This window comes from Filicampus tigris, chromosome 20 (genome assembly GCF_054856515.1).
Source record: "Filicampus tigris isolate MCC_2025a chromosome 20, RoL_Ftig_1.0, whole genome shotgun sequence".
Lineage (NCBI taxonomy): Eukaryota > Metazoa > Chordata > Actinopteri > Syngnathiformes > Syngnathidae > Filicampus > Filicampus tigris.
This window is the reverse complement of record NC_141236.1, coordinates 6,231,128-6,249,584: the sequence shown is the minus strand read 5'-3', so window position 1 is coordinate 6,249,584 and position 18,457 is coordinate 6,231,128. Positions and strand designations below refer to the sequence as shown.

General features: G+C 39.7%; 1 protein-coding gene across 4 annotated transcripts in view; it reads left to right on the top strand.

Moving 5' to 3' along the window:
- lama2 (laminin, alpha 2) overlaps positions 1–18,457 on the top strand; it is a 111,061-nt gene that overhangs the window by 10,528 nt on the left and 82,076 nt on the right. For 2 of the 4 annotated variants that reach the window (XM_086019245.1, XM_086019243.1), the window contains exons 2-6: positions 8,309–8,479; positions 8,639–8,751; positions 14,303–14,354; positions 14,933–15,123; positions 17,750–17,929. In XM_086019245.1, coding sequence (XP_085875371.1) covers positions 8,309–8,479; positions 8,639–8,751; positions 14,303–14,354; positions 14,933–15,123; positions 17,750–17,929 — 707 coding nt within the window. Of the gene's footprint in view, positions 1–4,074; positions 4,285–8,308; positions 8,480–8,638; positions 8,752–14,302; positions 14,355–14,932; positions 15,124–17,749; positions 17,930–18,457 lie in introns of those variants that run through there. The other 2 variants (XM_086019247.1, XM_086019244.1) reach the window with 2 other exon arrangements.

The window sequence follows — 18,457 nt, the reverse complement described above, 5'->3', positions numbered from 1 at the left end:
CTTGCCAATGTCCTTATCTAAATTCTCCCGTTGTTTTGTCAGCGAGGATCATGACAAAATAAATACTAATTCGACTACACTAAGGAAATAATCTTCACTGTGCTCAGTTGCATTCCAGGAAACTATACTATTGAAACTGAAACTGTTGATATTAAAATTCCACTGGCCATTTCAAAGACGTGACGTTGGTCTGAAAGCTTACGTATGCTAACGACGGCTAACACCGCAGCCGTCTCTCAATGCTGCTTTGCTGTGATCACAAAAGTGTTATGAGCTTCAAGTAGCGGAGCCTCAACTACTGCAAGGTCAAGATGCGTCTGCCGTCGCCGAACGTGAGTGTTCCATATACATGCTCCCGTAAATGAACCGTCACCGTATCACTAAGCAAGACTTTTCACTCCAAGCTGGAGCAATCAGCAGCGTGAGAGACCGTGCTTGCCGTGCTAAATATAAATGCCATAGATGATGCTGTCATTCTTGCCTATGTCGTGTATGTGTTAGCTTATAGCGGTTGTAGCTTTGAGATTAGATTCTTCACCAGTAATAACTCTCCGCTGGAGCCAGAGATCAAGTTGCTCTCCTGTAAATCTGCTCGATGGCATGTTTTCATTACCAAGCCCAACATATTCACCATATCCCCCAGACAGTGTAAATGTGTGTATTTGTTTGTGTGTATGTTGCAACCTTGGCTGATGACTGGGTGAGTGCAATGCAAGGCTAGCCCGGATGAGTTCCTACTTAAATCATACATGTGTATTTCATAGGTGCTTAGGGATGATTTAACAATGTGCTCATCACTGCCTCATCAGGTATGATGTGTGTGTGTGGGTGCGTGTGTGTGTGTGCGAGCTCAACAGAGGGACCACTCGTAACACGGTTTGATAGATTTACTACGAGCTGTCCTGAACTGGCTTAAATCACGCCAACCACTTATCCAGGAGTAATTGCACATAAAGATCCTTGCTTTACTTCATTTTTTTTTTTTTTAAAGATCCGAATTGATTTTTTTTCATTAAGAGGTCACACAGTACCTTTTCAATGCTGAAAAAAATGAATGTTTGATTGACTGGCTGTCCAAATTGTAATTTTCCAGTTTTTGATGTCCGTGCCTGACAACGGTGGCTTTATGCTCGGCCTTCTTGTCTGCAACATGAATTTAATTGCTGAGAGAACCACAGGGCATCGAAACCCCCTTGTGCGTGTCTTTGCGCGAGGAAGGGGGGATTAACCGCCTATAACTCGGTGGTTTTCCTGTTTAGTCTGACTTTATGACCGTCTGGAAGAGGACATCATTTGCGCAGATCAGTCCCACCACAAACACAAACAGAGAGAGCATGTGTGGAAAAAGATATTCACAAACACACGTCACTGTCACTTCTCTGTCCGTCATGTCTAGCGGGCAATTGTTATTAAAAAACAAAACAAACAAAAAACATTCTATTGTTACATGTTTACATTCAAGTGTAAAAATAAGTCAACCACCTCTGACGTGACTAAAAACAATTCAACACGCGGTGTGAATACATTTGCCTCAAATCAGCCATTTTTAATCACGTCTAAATTTTGTATCATTAGCAAGTCTTCCTCACATGCAGTTTTGAGGTTCGACTCTCAGTTTAGGCTTTCCTGCAATGCAATTTTGAAACTTTTCATATTGTCTCCCATGCTTGTGTGGGTTTTCTCTGGATACTCCTGCTTCCTCCCCCATTCCGAAAACATGCATCTAAGGTTTATTGAAGACACTAAATTGCCCTTAGGGGTGGATGTGAGTGTGCATGATTGTATTTTTCTGTATGTGACCCAAGATTACTTGTGATCCATGTGAGGATGAATGAGGACAAGCAGTATAGAAAATAGATGGATGGAACCTCAGAGACTATTAACTTTGTAGGCATATATCGGATGCTAAGTAATTACAGATCATTTGCTGCTCTTTATAAAGATACTTACATTTATATGACATTGTTACTGTGGCAGTCAGAAATATAAAAGTCGCATGGGGTTTGGCAGCGGAGAGGCTGAGATGTTGTGGTGCCATTGTGAATCAATGGAGAGAGGTCTAATTGGGAAAAAAAAGGAGGGAAGTGGGTTGGAGACATTGCCTGACCTTTCTGATCTGCCCGCAGTCGTTCCTCCTGTCTTTCACATGTGCTCGCTGCCTTTTATTTTGTTTGTTTAATAAATAATTCACGACAGTATTTCTACCAAGGGCGGCTGTTTGCTGGAGGTTTTCATTTCGGAGCTTCATTTCAGACTTGGATGACATGCCGAGGCAGGAAGTCCGAGTGAGAGGAGGATGTTGACTTAGTTTTCATTTCTGCGAAAACCCCCCTGAGGGTGGAGCGAAAAGTGACCACCAGATGTAGAACAAGAGACAGTGAAGGCGAAACGATAGATACGTCTCATTCTTATTGCGGCAAATTGTACGGACGAGATAGAAGTATTGCATATTTATTGATCGTCTCAACAGATTTAAAAAAACAACAACAACAAAAAAAACACTTCTGTTTTTGTTTTCAATACACTTTTTTTCAATTCAACTCACACTACTGGTCTTGATGCTGTGCGATAGCAGCTGCCTGGCATTGAAATATGACAACAACAGTTCAGCAAATCAAGACATAATGGTCAAGCTATTGTTCGGTGAAACAGTCAGCAGCCTTTGCGTTTTTATATTTGTTTTCGGTAATAGATTTCCACCAGTGTAATTGAAAAATAGTGGGTGAAATATCTTTTTTAATTGAGGCCTTTATCTTTTTTTTTTCCACAGCCTTAGATCATGACTCTAATCTGATTGTAGCAGATGTTCTATCACTGTATTTGTCCCTTATTACATTTCATGAATAAAACATGAAAAGCTAGTTTAAAAAAAATAAAAGCAGCAATGATGCACAGTATTAATGAGTCCTGCTGTGTTCAGTTGGCTGCAGGGATTTAATGAAGCGACTGGATGTTTTGTATTGCGAAAGCAGCTTGTGAGCGTCAGACACAATCTGATTTCATGGATTTTGTCGCTGTGTTATTTTGTTTTTTTTCTTATGCTAATTTATGTACATCTGCTGGGTGGAGCCTATAATTAAAAAATAAATCATGTATTTATGTATTACAACCTGCTTGTCCTACATTTCAAACATTTCTATGCTATTTCAGGTCTTGGGTATGCACAAATGTCAGTTCCTTCAGAAGTTGCATTCTCTGGTTAATAATATTGGATTTCTTTTCCTGACGTGATTGCTTTGAGACTTAATGCCTCTTTTTTTTTTTTTGCTTATTGTGTATTAGCCAGTCTATTATTTTTAGACCACTAAGCAATTTCCTTCACCTTTCAGTCGGTGGGAATTCTTTGCAGTGTAGTTATTGGGACATACAGTACTGTGGTAAGTCTTATATAAATTGTCCAATTTAGTTATGCGGCTTGAGGTGTATCGCTTGTGATGGATCATAGGTCAGTTTATATTTGTGGAAGAGGTAAATAAGCCCGTCAATGATCAGTGATAACAGGTGATTATTAGTAAAAAAAATAGGATGGTTTTTGGTTAAGAACTAAAGGTGACCCCTTTCGAATGAATGTGGCTGAAGACGTGAAGAAGCAAACTATCCATTCTATTCATTTCCTCCATGTAAACACATGACAATCAGCAGGGTCAACCATCTTGTATTATATCAGCCGCCATTAAATGAATCATGAGTTATTGTCAAGCAATTATACCATAGAGTGGGGTTTAGTTATGTACTATTATAATCAACATTTCAGTAAGAATTATGTAACCATAGAAACAAAACAGAGTGGCCATTCTGCACACCATGTGTACGTTAAATGTTTTTTGCGAGGTATGTGTTGGAGCCACTTTCTCTGAAAGCAGTTGTGCATTTTTGTGTAAAATTAATTATTTTTGTCTGTGGAATGAAAGTAAATCGTTTTGTTATAGTTGAAATGAATGATTGTAGAAGTTGTAGTTATGTTTTGCTGTTGAAGTCTTGACCCTTATATGGTCATTTTTGTTTGGTATGCCCCTCAATGGCCAGGTATGGTTACTGCATTTAGAGAAGTGCTCTCCTTGGTGAGGTCAAGGGTGAAAAGCAAGATGGCCGCCTTAAGTCAGATGTGTGTGTGGACAAAGAGCTAGGCATGCAAGCAGGCCTTGGTTTGAGAAGGTTTTTTCAAGTTCTGCATTATCTAAAAGCATCATTTGGACATTAGGAAGCATTATTTGGGCATTTGGAAGCATTATTTGGAAGCAACCACAACTTGGCTCCGGAACTCTTCGCCTGAACAAACAAATTGTGAGTTAATGCATTGAAGCCCTGCTGAAACCTGTGCATGCCCTTGAAATCTATTGAAAAATGTCTCAAACAGTTTGTATTATGTAAAGTTGTTGCTGCTTTTCCAAATTTTAGCCCTCACTGACAGAAGTTGTTCGAGCTCATGTAAATGATCCCCCACTCCCCACACCACCCCAACCTTCAGATGTTTGCATTCATCTGTATCCTCTCCCGTCTGGTTAAGATCCCATCCAAATGATTTGGACATTTGCATTCTGGCGTTACTCCTCTGAGTAATGTCAAGGTTTGAAGTGCGCACGAGAAATCAAGCTCATGATATGCAGAGATCAGAGAGGTCACCTTGCATGTTTGCGCAGATCTCAGCGTGGGTTGTTATCCTCAGCTGTTTGCTTTGTGCATTTATAACCAGTTCTTCATTTGCTTATATTCATTTGGTCAGTTTGATTTTCTGGAAATGCCCAACTTCTTTTCTTACTAAAATCCTTGATGCTGACGTTTGTTTTAAAAAAAAATTCAGATGTGTTGTGTTCTTAAAGTGCTATGTTATCTGTCTGAGTATCTTGAGGTGATTGTGATGTCCTTTAGAAACAGGAAATTAGTTTTGTTCTCTTGCTGTTTTACAGATAGTGTCTCAGCCACTGAGTTACAAAAATGGTTTGTTTTTTGATTTAAGTGAAGTTGAATATCTTCCCAATGGGAAATGATTATTCAGAGTGTGTAAATAACATTGAAAAGAGAAAAATGTGTCTTAACTGTATGGAGCTTTGCATGTAGGCTACTGTTTATCCATTCATCTTTTGTTTACCCTCCTAGTTGTGCCTGTCTGAACATTTATCGGAACGGTTTGTTTAGAGTTTTCACGTGGAGGAATATCTACAGCTCTCTAATCTAATAGTCGCTAATAACACCACAGAAAGTCACGTTTTTTTTTTAAAGAGCGGCTTGAAGAAGCTACTAGTTGTCAACACTGAGAGTTTTCCTCGCCACGCTAATATTAACCCCGCCCCAAGTTGTCCATTCGTGATTATCAAACTAGTCAATAATTGAATTTGACTTTTTTTTGTGTGTGTTTCTATAGAGCGCTTTACTTCTTTTTACAGTTGCATTACAGTTAGGAATATGCAAATGTGACTTAAAGCGAAAGTCAACCCAAACATATTTTCTTCAGGAATATATTCCCAGCAGGCCCGCTAGTTGAAACACGGCACTCTAATTAATTTTGCGTTTGTGGAATATAAGTTAAGCAGCAAAATGCACTCGTTTTTAGCCATCTCCGGGGGTGGCCATTTTGTCTTCTGTCTACTAAAAATGACATCACAATTGCTCACAACGACCAATCACGGCTGACCTGTTTTCTGAATCTCAGCCGTGATTGGTCGTTGTGAGCAGTTGTGATATCATTTTCGGTCGACAGAAGACAAAATGGCCGCCCGCAGAGATGGCTAAAAACAAGTGGATTAACACTTATTCCACAAACGCAATATTTATCAGAATGCCCCGTTTCAACTAGTGGGCCTGCTGTGAACATATTCTTGAAAAAAATGTTTGGGTTGACTTGACCGCTTTAACTTTGCTAGTATGGTTAATACTTTGTACAAGTATTGTCTCAGAAAGTGATTTTTGTAATTTAAAGGATTTGCTATGGGGTATTTTATATTAATCTTTTTAAATACAGTACAGAGAAATTGGATTGTGTTTAGATTCTGAGTTTTCACAAAACTTTACTCCTGTACTTTTTCCATGAAGTGAATTTACTTGGAGTGCTCTTAATCATTTTTCATTTTTGAGTTTAAGCTTGCACACAACTTTATATGTAGATGCATTCACATCCTCCATATACTGTACGTGTGAGTATAGAGGATTATAGTAGTCTCATCCTTCATTCCTCTCCCAGCCTTGACCCTTTTAAACAATACGACCGTTCTCTGAGCATCCTTCCATCCATCCCGGCATCTTCATCAATCTTTCCATATTTTCCCCAGCCGGTAACGCTGAAGTGCTCAGGGTGGAGGGGCAGATGGAGAGGGAGGTGCGCAGAGAGATGATCCCGTCCTTTTCAACCTCCTTTTTATTCCATCATGCTTACATCTAGACCCAAAACTCAACAATAACACATCCATCACACACACACACACACACATAGGGGGAGCATACACACAATATGAAGACTCATCTCCTCTCATGACAGAAAACGCAAACAGTGTTTCCTTGCGCAATGTAATAAAGAAACCTTGGGGACATTTTCTGCTTTAATGTAGATTGATCTCCATTACTAATGTCTTGTTTTAGTGACTGTATTGATCAAGTGGCGTGGCTCACTATTCTCTCGCCCCGTTTTACCAATCGTTATTGAGCCAAGGCACACAAACATGTGACAATGTACGTGACGTGATGATACTACATCCATTATGTTCACTAAAAAAATGTCACGATTGTATTTTAGTCCGAATGACAGAACCTTTCACTTATTAGCAATGAGCTAAATAGACAAAATGGTACCTTATTAGCACTCTCCAACACAGACGGGTAATAAATTGACACATGTGCAGGTTTCTTTGGGTTTTTTTTAGGGCAGGGAGACAAGACTGATTTGTGAAGAACCTTGAAGGCAAAACGTCATTGTGTGCATGACATTCATTGGATTCGAAATCCGATCCCTGTCCCCGATGTTTTCCCACCTTTTTGTTCAACATGAAAAGGGAGTGAAGAAAGGTTTTACCCATGATAACAAAATGGAACGTTACCAGCAGGTTGCTATGGCAGCCTATGCAGACAGAAAGCCAGAAGAATCTTTATTACATTTTTTTACATCCCGCAATATCTAAACAGTGTTGACGCCATCACTTCATGAGGTTTGGTCATGAACTGACAAATTAGAAAAAAAAAAAAATAACAAAAACATCCAATTCCTGATGCACTGACTAGATCAAACAGATTAAAAATGTAATCCACAAACAAATTGGAATATGAGTGGAATGGGAGTGAATGGGATTTGACCTGTGACTAGTTCCATCGCAACTCATTAAGTATTCAGAATTCGCTAACATTCTCTAAGGATGTCTCGGCCGGTCCACCAATTTTACAGGCCATTAAAGTAATTGATGACGAAATGGCTGACACCAGAACAGTCCAGTTGCGATCGATTCAATTCCCTGAGAATGAAATGAAATGAAATGGATGGATGAGACTACTCCCACATACGTTTTAACGATTGGAAGTCGTCATTTTAGGGTCCAATCATTACCTATGGTAGTTCTTTAATGTTTGCCATTAACAGTAGTTTTTATTGGACATCATATTGAGCATGATTTATGTGTGAGAATATGTACATTTATACGAGGGGTTATTTGGATGTCTTGAATGTTCTTCACAGTTCAATGGTGTTGACATCTGCTCCAGCAGCTGTCCGCATCTGGACACACACATGCACTCGCACCCCTTTCCTCCACTTCTGGTTCACACGTCTCCCCCCCCCACCCCCTGTTTACGACATGACTTCATTTCTATGTGTCTGTGTTTATATTTTAATGTCATGGCACCTGTTTAAGTACGACTTGGCCTGTTCAGACATTTTAGATATTTGTAGTTTCATGGTTGTCATGTACAGTATGTGTTTGTCTGTTGTTTGCCAGATTGTCATATGTTGAGCATTGAATCTCATTCTGGTATTTACTTATTAGGATTAGTTGGTTTATCCTTAGTTTGAATAAAAAAGTCATTGAATATATAAATAAATCACCTCCTTTTCTACTATTTTTTTGGTTGTTTGATAAAAATTCTCATGATCAGGTTTGATTTCTTACCACCTCAGTACAATATACCGTAACAACAAATATATATATATATATATATTGTGCACATATTGCTAATTAAGAAAGTATGCGACTACTTTTCCCGAGAAATGCTTCTGCTTACTTATAATTTGTTTTCAGTACCCTTCATCATTCAATCATGCATTTTTTTTTCTATGTGCTGTAATTATAATTACATTATAATGATAATTATCTTTTTTTTTTTTCCCCAGGTTTATTCCCGGCTGTTTTGAACTTGGCGTCCATGGCAGATATTACAACCAACGCTACGTGTGGTCTATCTGGGCCAGAGATGTTCTGTAAACTAGTAGAACATGTACCAGGTCAGCCTGTAAGAAACCCACAATGTCGAATCTGCAATCAGAACAGCGCGAAACCATTTGGTAAGAATGACTCTCACTCATACACACGCACACACACACACACACTTCTTCAAGAGAGCTCATAATCATATAATTGGTCACTAATTCATCACTGTAGATGTGTCTTGGATTGTCCATACCAAGTTTTTTTCAAGTTTACAGCTATTTCTCTGTCTATAGAGCGCCACCCCATAGAATATGCTATTGATGGGACCAACCGTTGGTGGCAAAGTCCCTCCATCAAGAATGGAATGGAATACCACTATGTGACAATAACACTGGACTTGAAACAGGTAGAAAACAAGCACACTTTTACACTTTCACAAACGATACCGCAGTCGTACGATGCTTTCCTCAACCCGGATTGTATACGACATGTGATAAACTACTCAATTCCAATTTGGTTCCTCGCATATTCGGATGTCCTCAGATCCCAGTTGGGCCTTGATCATCAGTGGAGAGGAATCAGATATGAATCGTATATATGCCAACGTGACTGCAGTGCAAGCAGACAGATCAGATAAACGCACCGGTGATAAATCAAGATTACTGCGAAATAATGCAAAAGTTCTCTGCCCTTTGAGCCAATGGGGAAGTATAAATGCTTCCGTGTTGTCAATGACTGATGTTGTGATGGGCACTACGTCCATGACGAGCCACATGTTAATACATTTCTTTCGTATCGACTGCATACATTTCTACCCTTTTTATTTGAAACTGAGGAATTCCCAATTGGGTATTTGGAAGTTTGGGTTACTTTCAAAACAGCTGACACGAGTTCTAATATCAGGTCACGGTGCAGTGACCCTTCGTCTCCTCTTTTGTCCCTGTCAAGCTTTCATAGAGCGCCACAGAGAACTGATTGAAGATTGATTATAACAGTTGACTGCAGGCTTGGCAGTGGACGACAATCATCATCTTGCTCCATTTGGCGTGCACAGATTCTTTAAAAGCTTTTTAATGCTAGAGACATTCTTTCTTGGCGACCACCTCCTGAGCCATCGCTGATGCACACAACACTCTTATTTTTCTAATGACACAGTTTCCAAAGCAAACGAGTGCCGTTTTAGATCTTGCTCCTTGGTGTTGCTGGCGAATGTGTGCTGGATATTGTTAATTTAGATGGATGTGTGATGCACACATTTATAATTGTGACATATTTTTAGACAGCTTGTTTTGAACTCAAGTAGCGCTCAATATATCGTTAGCGATAAAAGCAAGTTGTTTCTGCCATCATCATCTACAATGAAATTGACCTTTGGGGCAGTCACAATCTTGCCCTGTGAACTTTGCCTGGCAACACATGAGGTAAGCACTTTTAGCTCATCCACTGCCAGACATTTCCATAACAAATTTGAAAAAAATATCAATAAATTCCTAGGATTGAATGGCTGGACTGTGAAAAGACAAATAAATATGTTAACGGAAGTGAATGAGTTAATAAGGCACTTTTGTCTTTTCTATGGTGCACAGTCTGCTTCTATTTAAATGTTTTTTTGCTACGTAGCTGAGCAAAGTCGGCCGAGTCCAAAGACGTTTTGATCTATCAAAATATATATCTGCCATTGGATCAAATTCTCACGTCTCCAAAACCATTAGTTTTCAGGAAACCGATAGAATGTTGAGTCATAATCATTGCATCGTCAAAGAGAGCAATCCCATTTGAAACACTTTAGACTGGTCAATTATTTGTAAAAATAACAGACCCACATGGGGACTGACCAACAGTATTGATTAGTGAAATCATATAAAATTGATCAAATTTGGACAAAGGAGTTTTCTGCCCAACAGTGATGCTTTTATAAGACTTTGCAGAGTACTCTTTCTTTTATGGTACAGCAGTAACATACAGTAATGCAGCCTGTGGAATTGCTAGTAAATGTCCCAGAGCTAGCCACTTAAAAATTCCGGTAAATTGCAGTTATTATCGAAATTATTCATGGACAGTTTGATGAATCTGGTCTAATGATACAGGGGTCACACTGATTGGGGGAGGCGGGAGCAGAATCTTTCAGAGCGCTCGGGATCCTGAAAACAGCTGTCAGTCAAAGCACTTTTAACGGCCACACTTTTGAATACTACAACACACACACAATTATGTTTGAATTTCATCCTGAAAATTCTCATTGTCAATCAAACATGTATTAGTCAACCATCTAGTTGTCTTAGGTTTAGCACCATTTCCTGTACACAAATAATGCTACGATGGCCATCGAGCAGATCGGTGGTCTTGAGCACAATAATATTCTCAGAGGATATAGCATTTGTGATAACATTTTTGTAACATTATACCTCTACCTGTTACAATATATTTCATGACCAGACCTTCTCTTTTTCACATTTTGGGACTTAAAAATATAATCAGCTCCGCCCTTCTTCCAAAGGCTGACTGTACTATCAGTATAGTAGCTGTCTTTCAGCAATCATTAGATGGTATCAAATCGTCACGGAACCAGTCTCATAACTGAGCATTATGATCACAGTAAGAGTTTTTTCCTCTGCAAGAACTTTGACTGAAATTGAGTGTTTTTAATGAAAACGTGAAACTTTTTGGGGGAAGGGGGTGACATCCTGCATTTGACAACAGTTCAGCCCAAAGCAAAACATTCTTGAGAGATTGCAGCATTTGTTGTTCTGTGCAATAGACTATTTCAAAGCTTAAAGCCGAATTCCGACCAAGCTAGCTGTGTTGGCACATACGTTTTTAGTTTTCTTTTTTTAACGTCTTTAAGTGTATGCATTCACACACAAACACAAATGCACGCGGAAGATTTCCCTTTTGTAATGTTTTATCCAGAGGCCTTTATCTCTCTCTGTCTGGCTCTTCTACAATCTCTTCATTACTAAAGCAGATGTGGAAAACACTAATAAAAACAGTCTCAGTTTTGTATTTTTTATGCAGCAAGCCCTATTTTAATATGTTTTTTCGACACTGTTATGCGCAGTACTGCAGCATTCAAAATGTCTCTGTGCATAAACAGGGCAATAAGACGACTCCAGAGTGAATATCTGCTCTTCTCTTGCCTGCAAGTTTGGCAAGAAAGAAAATTGGATGTGTCACACGATGAAGAAGTGGGCCAAAAACCTCTTTATTAGTCCAGTGAGATGTTAACACATTTCCAGTGACAGTAAATTTTTAGGCCGTCTTGTGGCATGTGCACCTGTCAGCTTGTCTCTTGTTTTTATGTTAGCATCCCAGAACTCACTTCACTTATATGACTGTTGTCATTCTCCTAATTAACTGTCACGCCATCTTTTCATGATTAATTTCCAAGTCACATTTTTAGAATGTTTCCGTTTTTTTTTTTTTCAAGCCAACAAAGATTGTAGCATGTGTCCATCAGTGATATTTCAACACCAGCTGTTCCTCCCAAATTGTTTGTCCAAAGCTCACAAAGACAACATGAATTCATCACAGTCCATTTAATGGCAGGCTACACAAATACGCTGGATGCAGCAGGCCTTAAATGGTCAGCTGGAGAAGCAAAACAAACCCTTCAAAGTTCTCATTTTGCTCTAATGCTAAAATGTGCACGCAAATATCATGTAGGTTTAAATTCCCAATTTTTGCGTTCTTTTCCCTCACAACGCACCTTAGCACATGATTGCAATCATCCAATCCCCCAGTCAACTAGGCGCTTTATAAGATGCCTTGGCTTCATTCGGCTGCAGGTCAGTTCATTTACTTCAACAGTTCCAAATGTACCTGATTATCTGGTACTTAAATTGCTGCCGTTAAACCTTTAGAACCAGATCGTGTTTTTCCCCGTGCTGGAGACCTGTTTATGTGAATTGTCTGAAAAACTACTGAACTGATGAGTTTTGAAGTCTTCACTTGCTAGCGTTAGCTGCAATGCTAATTTGTAGATTTAATTTATTTCCAGTATTGTTCATTCTAGAATTAGCATGCTAACACATCTCAAACTAGGACCTTATGCTCTGCAATGAGAAACGTGGTCAATGTGATATTGTTAATTGCTAATGCTAGCCTATTGTTAGCATTTTGTTAGCTTAAGTTTGAATTTGACTTTTGATGGGGTTGTTTGGTCCATGCAGGCCAGGTGCCCTGCTTGGGACTTCAATCCTAAGGATGGCGAGCTATGAAGTCCACGAACCTAAGGACGAACTTCTATCAGTTAGCCTTTTAACCGAAGCCATGGTCTGGTAGTAGGCTCCGTAGCTCCTCCTTCCACCTGCTCACATTCAACGCTTCTACCAATTTAACCTTCTCTCTGGACCTGTGCGCATTTGAACATTATTTGAATTGACCCATAAACCAAAGGACATTTGCGTGTGTAGGAGCCATTGGCCGCGGACTCTCGGGTTGGGAGAACACCCATTTTGATTGAAAGATCTGTTGTATCTTTGGCTTGTTTTGACTGTAAAGACAATGTATACAAGAGGGAACATGAAGGTATTTTTTTCAAAGTTCTTGATGACTACTTGGTATTTGTGCATCAACCAGTAGACTTTTGGGATCTACTGTCTATGTAGCAAACAACCATCCACTATGTACTTTCAAATTGCTTATATGTAACAATAATGAAAATGTGAGCTCCCCTTTGTAGTTATCTGTATTCTGGGAAAACTTTGTTCAAGATGTTGGAGTATCAGTGCCATTTGTCCATTCATCCAAGAGAACATTCTTAAGGTCCCATGTCACTGATGTTGGAGGAGAGGGACCTGGCTATCAGACAATTTTCTGTTCCAGTTCGGGTGGAGGGTCAGGACTCAAGTTCTTCCACACGAAACTCATCCGAGTATGACTTTGCAAGGCTTGATTATTGTGCCTCAATATTGTACAGAAATATATCTAGGTGTTTATGTAAATATAGACTAGAATAAACCATAGCTGTACATGAAATCCAATTCCGCACTGTCACTGTTTGAAATGTCAGTGACAGTATTTATTTCAAAATTAACATTTCAGTGTTAAGAACCTCCCAAAGAAGAAATTTCTTCTTACAAAAAGTATACAGCAGGTGAACAAGAAAGGAGCCACAAAAAGCCAGTTCACCCGTTTTCGAAACAATGCAACTTGTGATGCAGCCTGTTTGTAAAAACGCTTACTAGTATCTGACCAGACAAACATTTTTGACTTTTTTGTACTAAGCTAGAAGACTGTTTCAGTTGGTGCTTTTTTGACGGCACGTTAATCCGTAGACTTGGCAACGAATCCCTTTTCCCGAATCTTGTCGGATCAAAAGCACAGTATAAGATGAGCCACACACTTTAACCCTTCTATTTGATGTGAATGCGTGTAAAAGTCGCTCTTTTGTAACGGCTGTGAGTAACCGCTATCAGCTTACTCTGAAATGCGCTCGCTCCCACACTGTAGCCACTTGGATCCCTGCAATGTGACACTGCTGCCCACATCAAAAGATGAGACTCGCATTGAATTGAGTTTAGACTTGTATATCAGCCTACTTATGGTGTTTACAACATTGAATGTCCATTTCAATGGATGCGCTTCTATAAGTGCTTTTCGACCTTTAGCACACTTGAAGGATGTTTTCACGTAACTGGGCAGTGTGCACTCCTTTATTTTGCACAATGATACTTTAATAGGATTATGGGGATCTAAACTGGAACGTTCCAGTCTAGAGAGAGACATCCAAGAAAAGCGCCTCCAACACCAGCGGTCCTTTGAGAAATGATTATTCTCCTAAGTGAAAGAGGTTCATGTAGTAAAGAAATGCCACTAATGGTCATCTGGCTTCTCCCCGCTTTCCTAAGTGAGACGTACCTGTAGTCATCATCCATATGTCAACATAATGCTGTGCTGAAAATACAGTCTGCTTTAAATGTGTCAGTTTGACTCATTAATCTTCTTTATATTGTCAGGTTTTCCAGATAGCCTATGTGATCATTAAGGCTGCCAACTCTCCTCGCCCGGGTAAGCGTTCCACTTCATCATATCATTACTAGTTAAGCAGCCAGCCGCGTTATTTTGATTATGACAAGCAACCTGGACCACAAACAGTACACGGGAAGATAGGCAACAAGCGCAGTGAAACATTTCAGAAAAATGAACACAGTTTTACTCTTTTTAAATCTAATAATCAAATTACATTATATGTAATGATGGAATTCAGCTACAATATGTCAAACAAATTGCTCACTCCAATAAAATCTTCAGAATAATTTTAACGGAACACTAGCTCGTAAAGAAGAATAGTGTACGTTATTGCCAAGTTAGGCTTGTATCACCTACTTCAGTCATCAATAACTTTGGTGGCCCTGCCAGGACACCTTTATGTCGTGTTTACAACAGAATTGGTGCTAATGTAATGCATAAAAGTTGCTGAAAACTAAAATAATCAGACGTTTCCGTTAAGGCAAAGATTAGTTAGTATTCAGCATATACCTTCATGGACTTTGGAATGCAATGAAATATAATATCATAAACCTTGTCAATATAGGTCATACTTTTGTTCACATGCATCCATTGCACTAAAATATGTCCCTCTGCAGGTAACTGGATCTTGGAGCGTTCAATAGATGGCGAGACCTATGAACCGTGGCAGTTCTTCGCCCTCACAGATACGGAGTGCCTAACCAGGTTCAACATGAATCCCAGGACAGGACCTCCGTCATACACCAGGGACGATGAAGTTATCTGCACATCTTTCTATTCTAAGATCCACCCTTTGGAGAATGGAGAGGTAACATTATTTATGTTACAGTCTGATTGACGGATTCCATGATTAGTGATGCGATTCCCACTGATTAGCTGCCAAACATGTTGGTACAGTGAAAAAAAAAAAAAAAAAAGGCAGTACAATTCACACTTTACGTCAAATATCGCATAGAAGCGTCAATCGGCGTATTGTGTAGCGTAAAAAAAAAAACAATCTTGTGCGTGCCTTTTGTAGACGTGAAACACATTCTTGAACGCAAAAAACACATTTTTGTACGCGGTATTTGACATTACGCTGACGTAATTGTGGCATCAATCTAACGCCATACAGATACATCACAACATGTTTGAGCCATTAAAATAGATCCGCTGAAAGCCTCCGGTGGCTGGAGTACATCACACCAAGTTGTTTCACAACATGACAATGAGGCACTCTAAAGTGGCAGCGCACGCCAACGCCAACTGTATCTCTTGGTGTAAACATGGCTTAGCACAAAATTGGTACTGACAGATGAGTTCTCTGCAAATACACTGTCCATTGCGGTCCGCATGTTTTACATTCACTTCTACTTGCCCTCGAAGCTTCTACAGCCCACAAGACCTGACAAGTGATTTTTATTTTTTATTTTTCCCGTTCAATATTTTGTTATTTTGTGTTACAATTTATTACATTGTGCGCACAGGACTGTCGCGCACAATATAGTGATCATAAGGGAATGAAGTTTTGCCATCCAAGGCAACTCACCAAGGTTGCTGGTAAAAGGTTTGTGGAGGTAAATGGGCATCGAACCAACCTTATTAGTGCGACAAGGCCACTCTACTGCTTCAAACGACATTTCGTAAGCCCAATTATTGTTCTGTTTTGCTTAACCGTGTTGTCTGTTTTATCGATGTATAGTTTGTTTTTGCTAAAGATTTCCTTTCCTAGATTATTTACCGAACGAAGTACGGTAATTGTGTTGTTGTTTTTTCTGAGCCGGATGGGCAGAGGACATTCAAGAAATGATAAACCAAACTTTTTCTTTGTGATAATTAAAACCATAATTATTTCAGGCAATTTTTACATAAGAGTTTACATAAAATAAGTGAAATAATTATACAGAGAGTGGTTGCTCGATTAAAAAAAAAAAAAAAAAACAAGTGTTTATCATTGTCGTGCTACAATTATGTTTGTATGCTAAAAGTGGAATAGCGGTCTTAACTGACATTAATGAACTGGAGGCTCCAGGATACACACACAAACACACACGCACACACGCGCACACACACCTACATTTCTTACACAGGCTCTAATTGTAGTCGCCTGTCTGGATATGTGTGCACATTTCCCCATGGGTGCAAGTGTTTGTGTGTGTGTGTTTTTTTTCCCAGTGTGTTTGTCCTGTATATGTTTGTGTGCGTGTGTGTTTGTCCTGTGGGAGAGCACTGGAGGGGGTGTGAGCGAGGAGATGTCAAGAGCTGCAAGTAACGGAGGAGTCTGAATGTGCCGAATGTGTGTATGCGCGCTTGTGGTTGACAGCTCCCTAGCCGTCTGATCACAGTGCAACTATAATGAGTCAGAGGCGATGTCTCTCACACACAAACACACACACACACACACCCACACACGCAGTGTCACTCATAACACATTCACACCCACACCGCCATCTCCTTCGTTACTTCCAAGTGTGCAGCTTGCACCCATCAAGTATTCCCCTCCTCACCACACGCACACTTTTGGCACAATTGACAACTTTTTGGCAGATGCCAAATGTTGCTTTTGGCCACATTTTTGAGATGGCTGATAGAAGAACTAGAAAAACAAAACAAAAAATTGGGTAAACATTTTTTTTTTAAATGGACCGACCCGCTATTTGGATCAAGTTGACCCAACTTTCTGCGATGTTTTAGACAAAACAATCACCAAAAATGGGTTGTTTTGGACAAAACAAACTTGAAAATTGAGTCAAATTGACCCATGTACAAAAAATGTACCCAAGTAGCAGGCCGTCCTATTTTTGACCCAAACTGGGTTAATTTTGACCCATCATAGTGGCACGATAAAAAAATGTTCATATAATAGTATTATTAATATAGTTATGTTGAACTGGACTTCATCATGCTGTGTCTTTCTAATGCCAACTCACTAGGGATGTAACGAATTCACTCAAGCCCCGATTCGATCCGATTTTCAGTTCCCGATTTTCGATTCGATTCGATTTTTTTAAAGCATTGCTACCATGCTTGTCTCTGTGCACTGGTGTGGTTCTGCAGCCATCCACAAACACAATACGCAGTGATATTTGGCGCAAAAGCATACTTTGATCGACACATTCAAAATGTGATATGTATCTGGGATGAAAAAACGTTTCAAGACATCATTTTCTAGATGCATTGAAGCAACTTGATCTGATCGAATCGATTGATCGTTACATCCCTACAACTCAGTGATAAAAAATTTCAAGCGGATTTAAAGTCCAGCACAGTAGATGCATGTTTGTGTGTGTGTTTTGATGTGACTGTCCTTTCCCCTCCTACCGATCTGTTACCCAACAGGCCTCTCACCTCTGCCACTATCCGTCACAGTAAAAGACTCGATGCGCCTTTAACGTTTGCCTTAAGTTTCATTCAGTTGTCCCATGTCACTATTTATCCATCTTTCCCTCGTATAGATCCACACATCTTTAATCAATGGTCGTCCCAGTGCCGATGACCCGTCCACGACCCTGCTGAACTTCACCTCCGCCCGCTACATCAGACTGGTGTTTCAGAGGATCAGAACGCTCAACGCGGACCTCATGACGCTGACACTGCATGACCCCAAAGATATCGATCCCATCGTGACGAGACGGGTGAGGCTGATGGCACGTTGTGCTTTTTGTTCGTTTCATCGTACTCATGTGGGCAGTCTGGAAAGGGATTTTAAATCCTAAGAAAGGTTGTAATGCATCTTTATGATAGTATAGGTGTATTTGAATACATTTTGGCAGCCTCATTTTTCATTATGAGGACATTTTAAGCCATTCAATAGTAGGAGGGAAAAGGACTGTCACATCAGAACCCACGTACACAATTATTGGGCCCTAGTAAAGTTTGTTTATAGCAGATGAACGATTGATCCATTATCACATATTGGCATTTCAATCTACGGCAAAGATAAAATAATTGGCCTTCCTGTTCCAATACTTTACGAGGGGTGTGTAAGGTTAAGTCAATGAATCTCAATTCAATCTTAAGGTGGTCCAGGTTGCTCCACAAATACTAATAAATCACTAAAAGTAGGTTAGAATGACATAATGTCAACCCAAACAGATTTTTTTTGCGAATATGTTCCATGCAGGCCCACCAATTGAAACACGGCATTCTGATGAATATTGCGC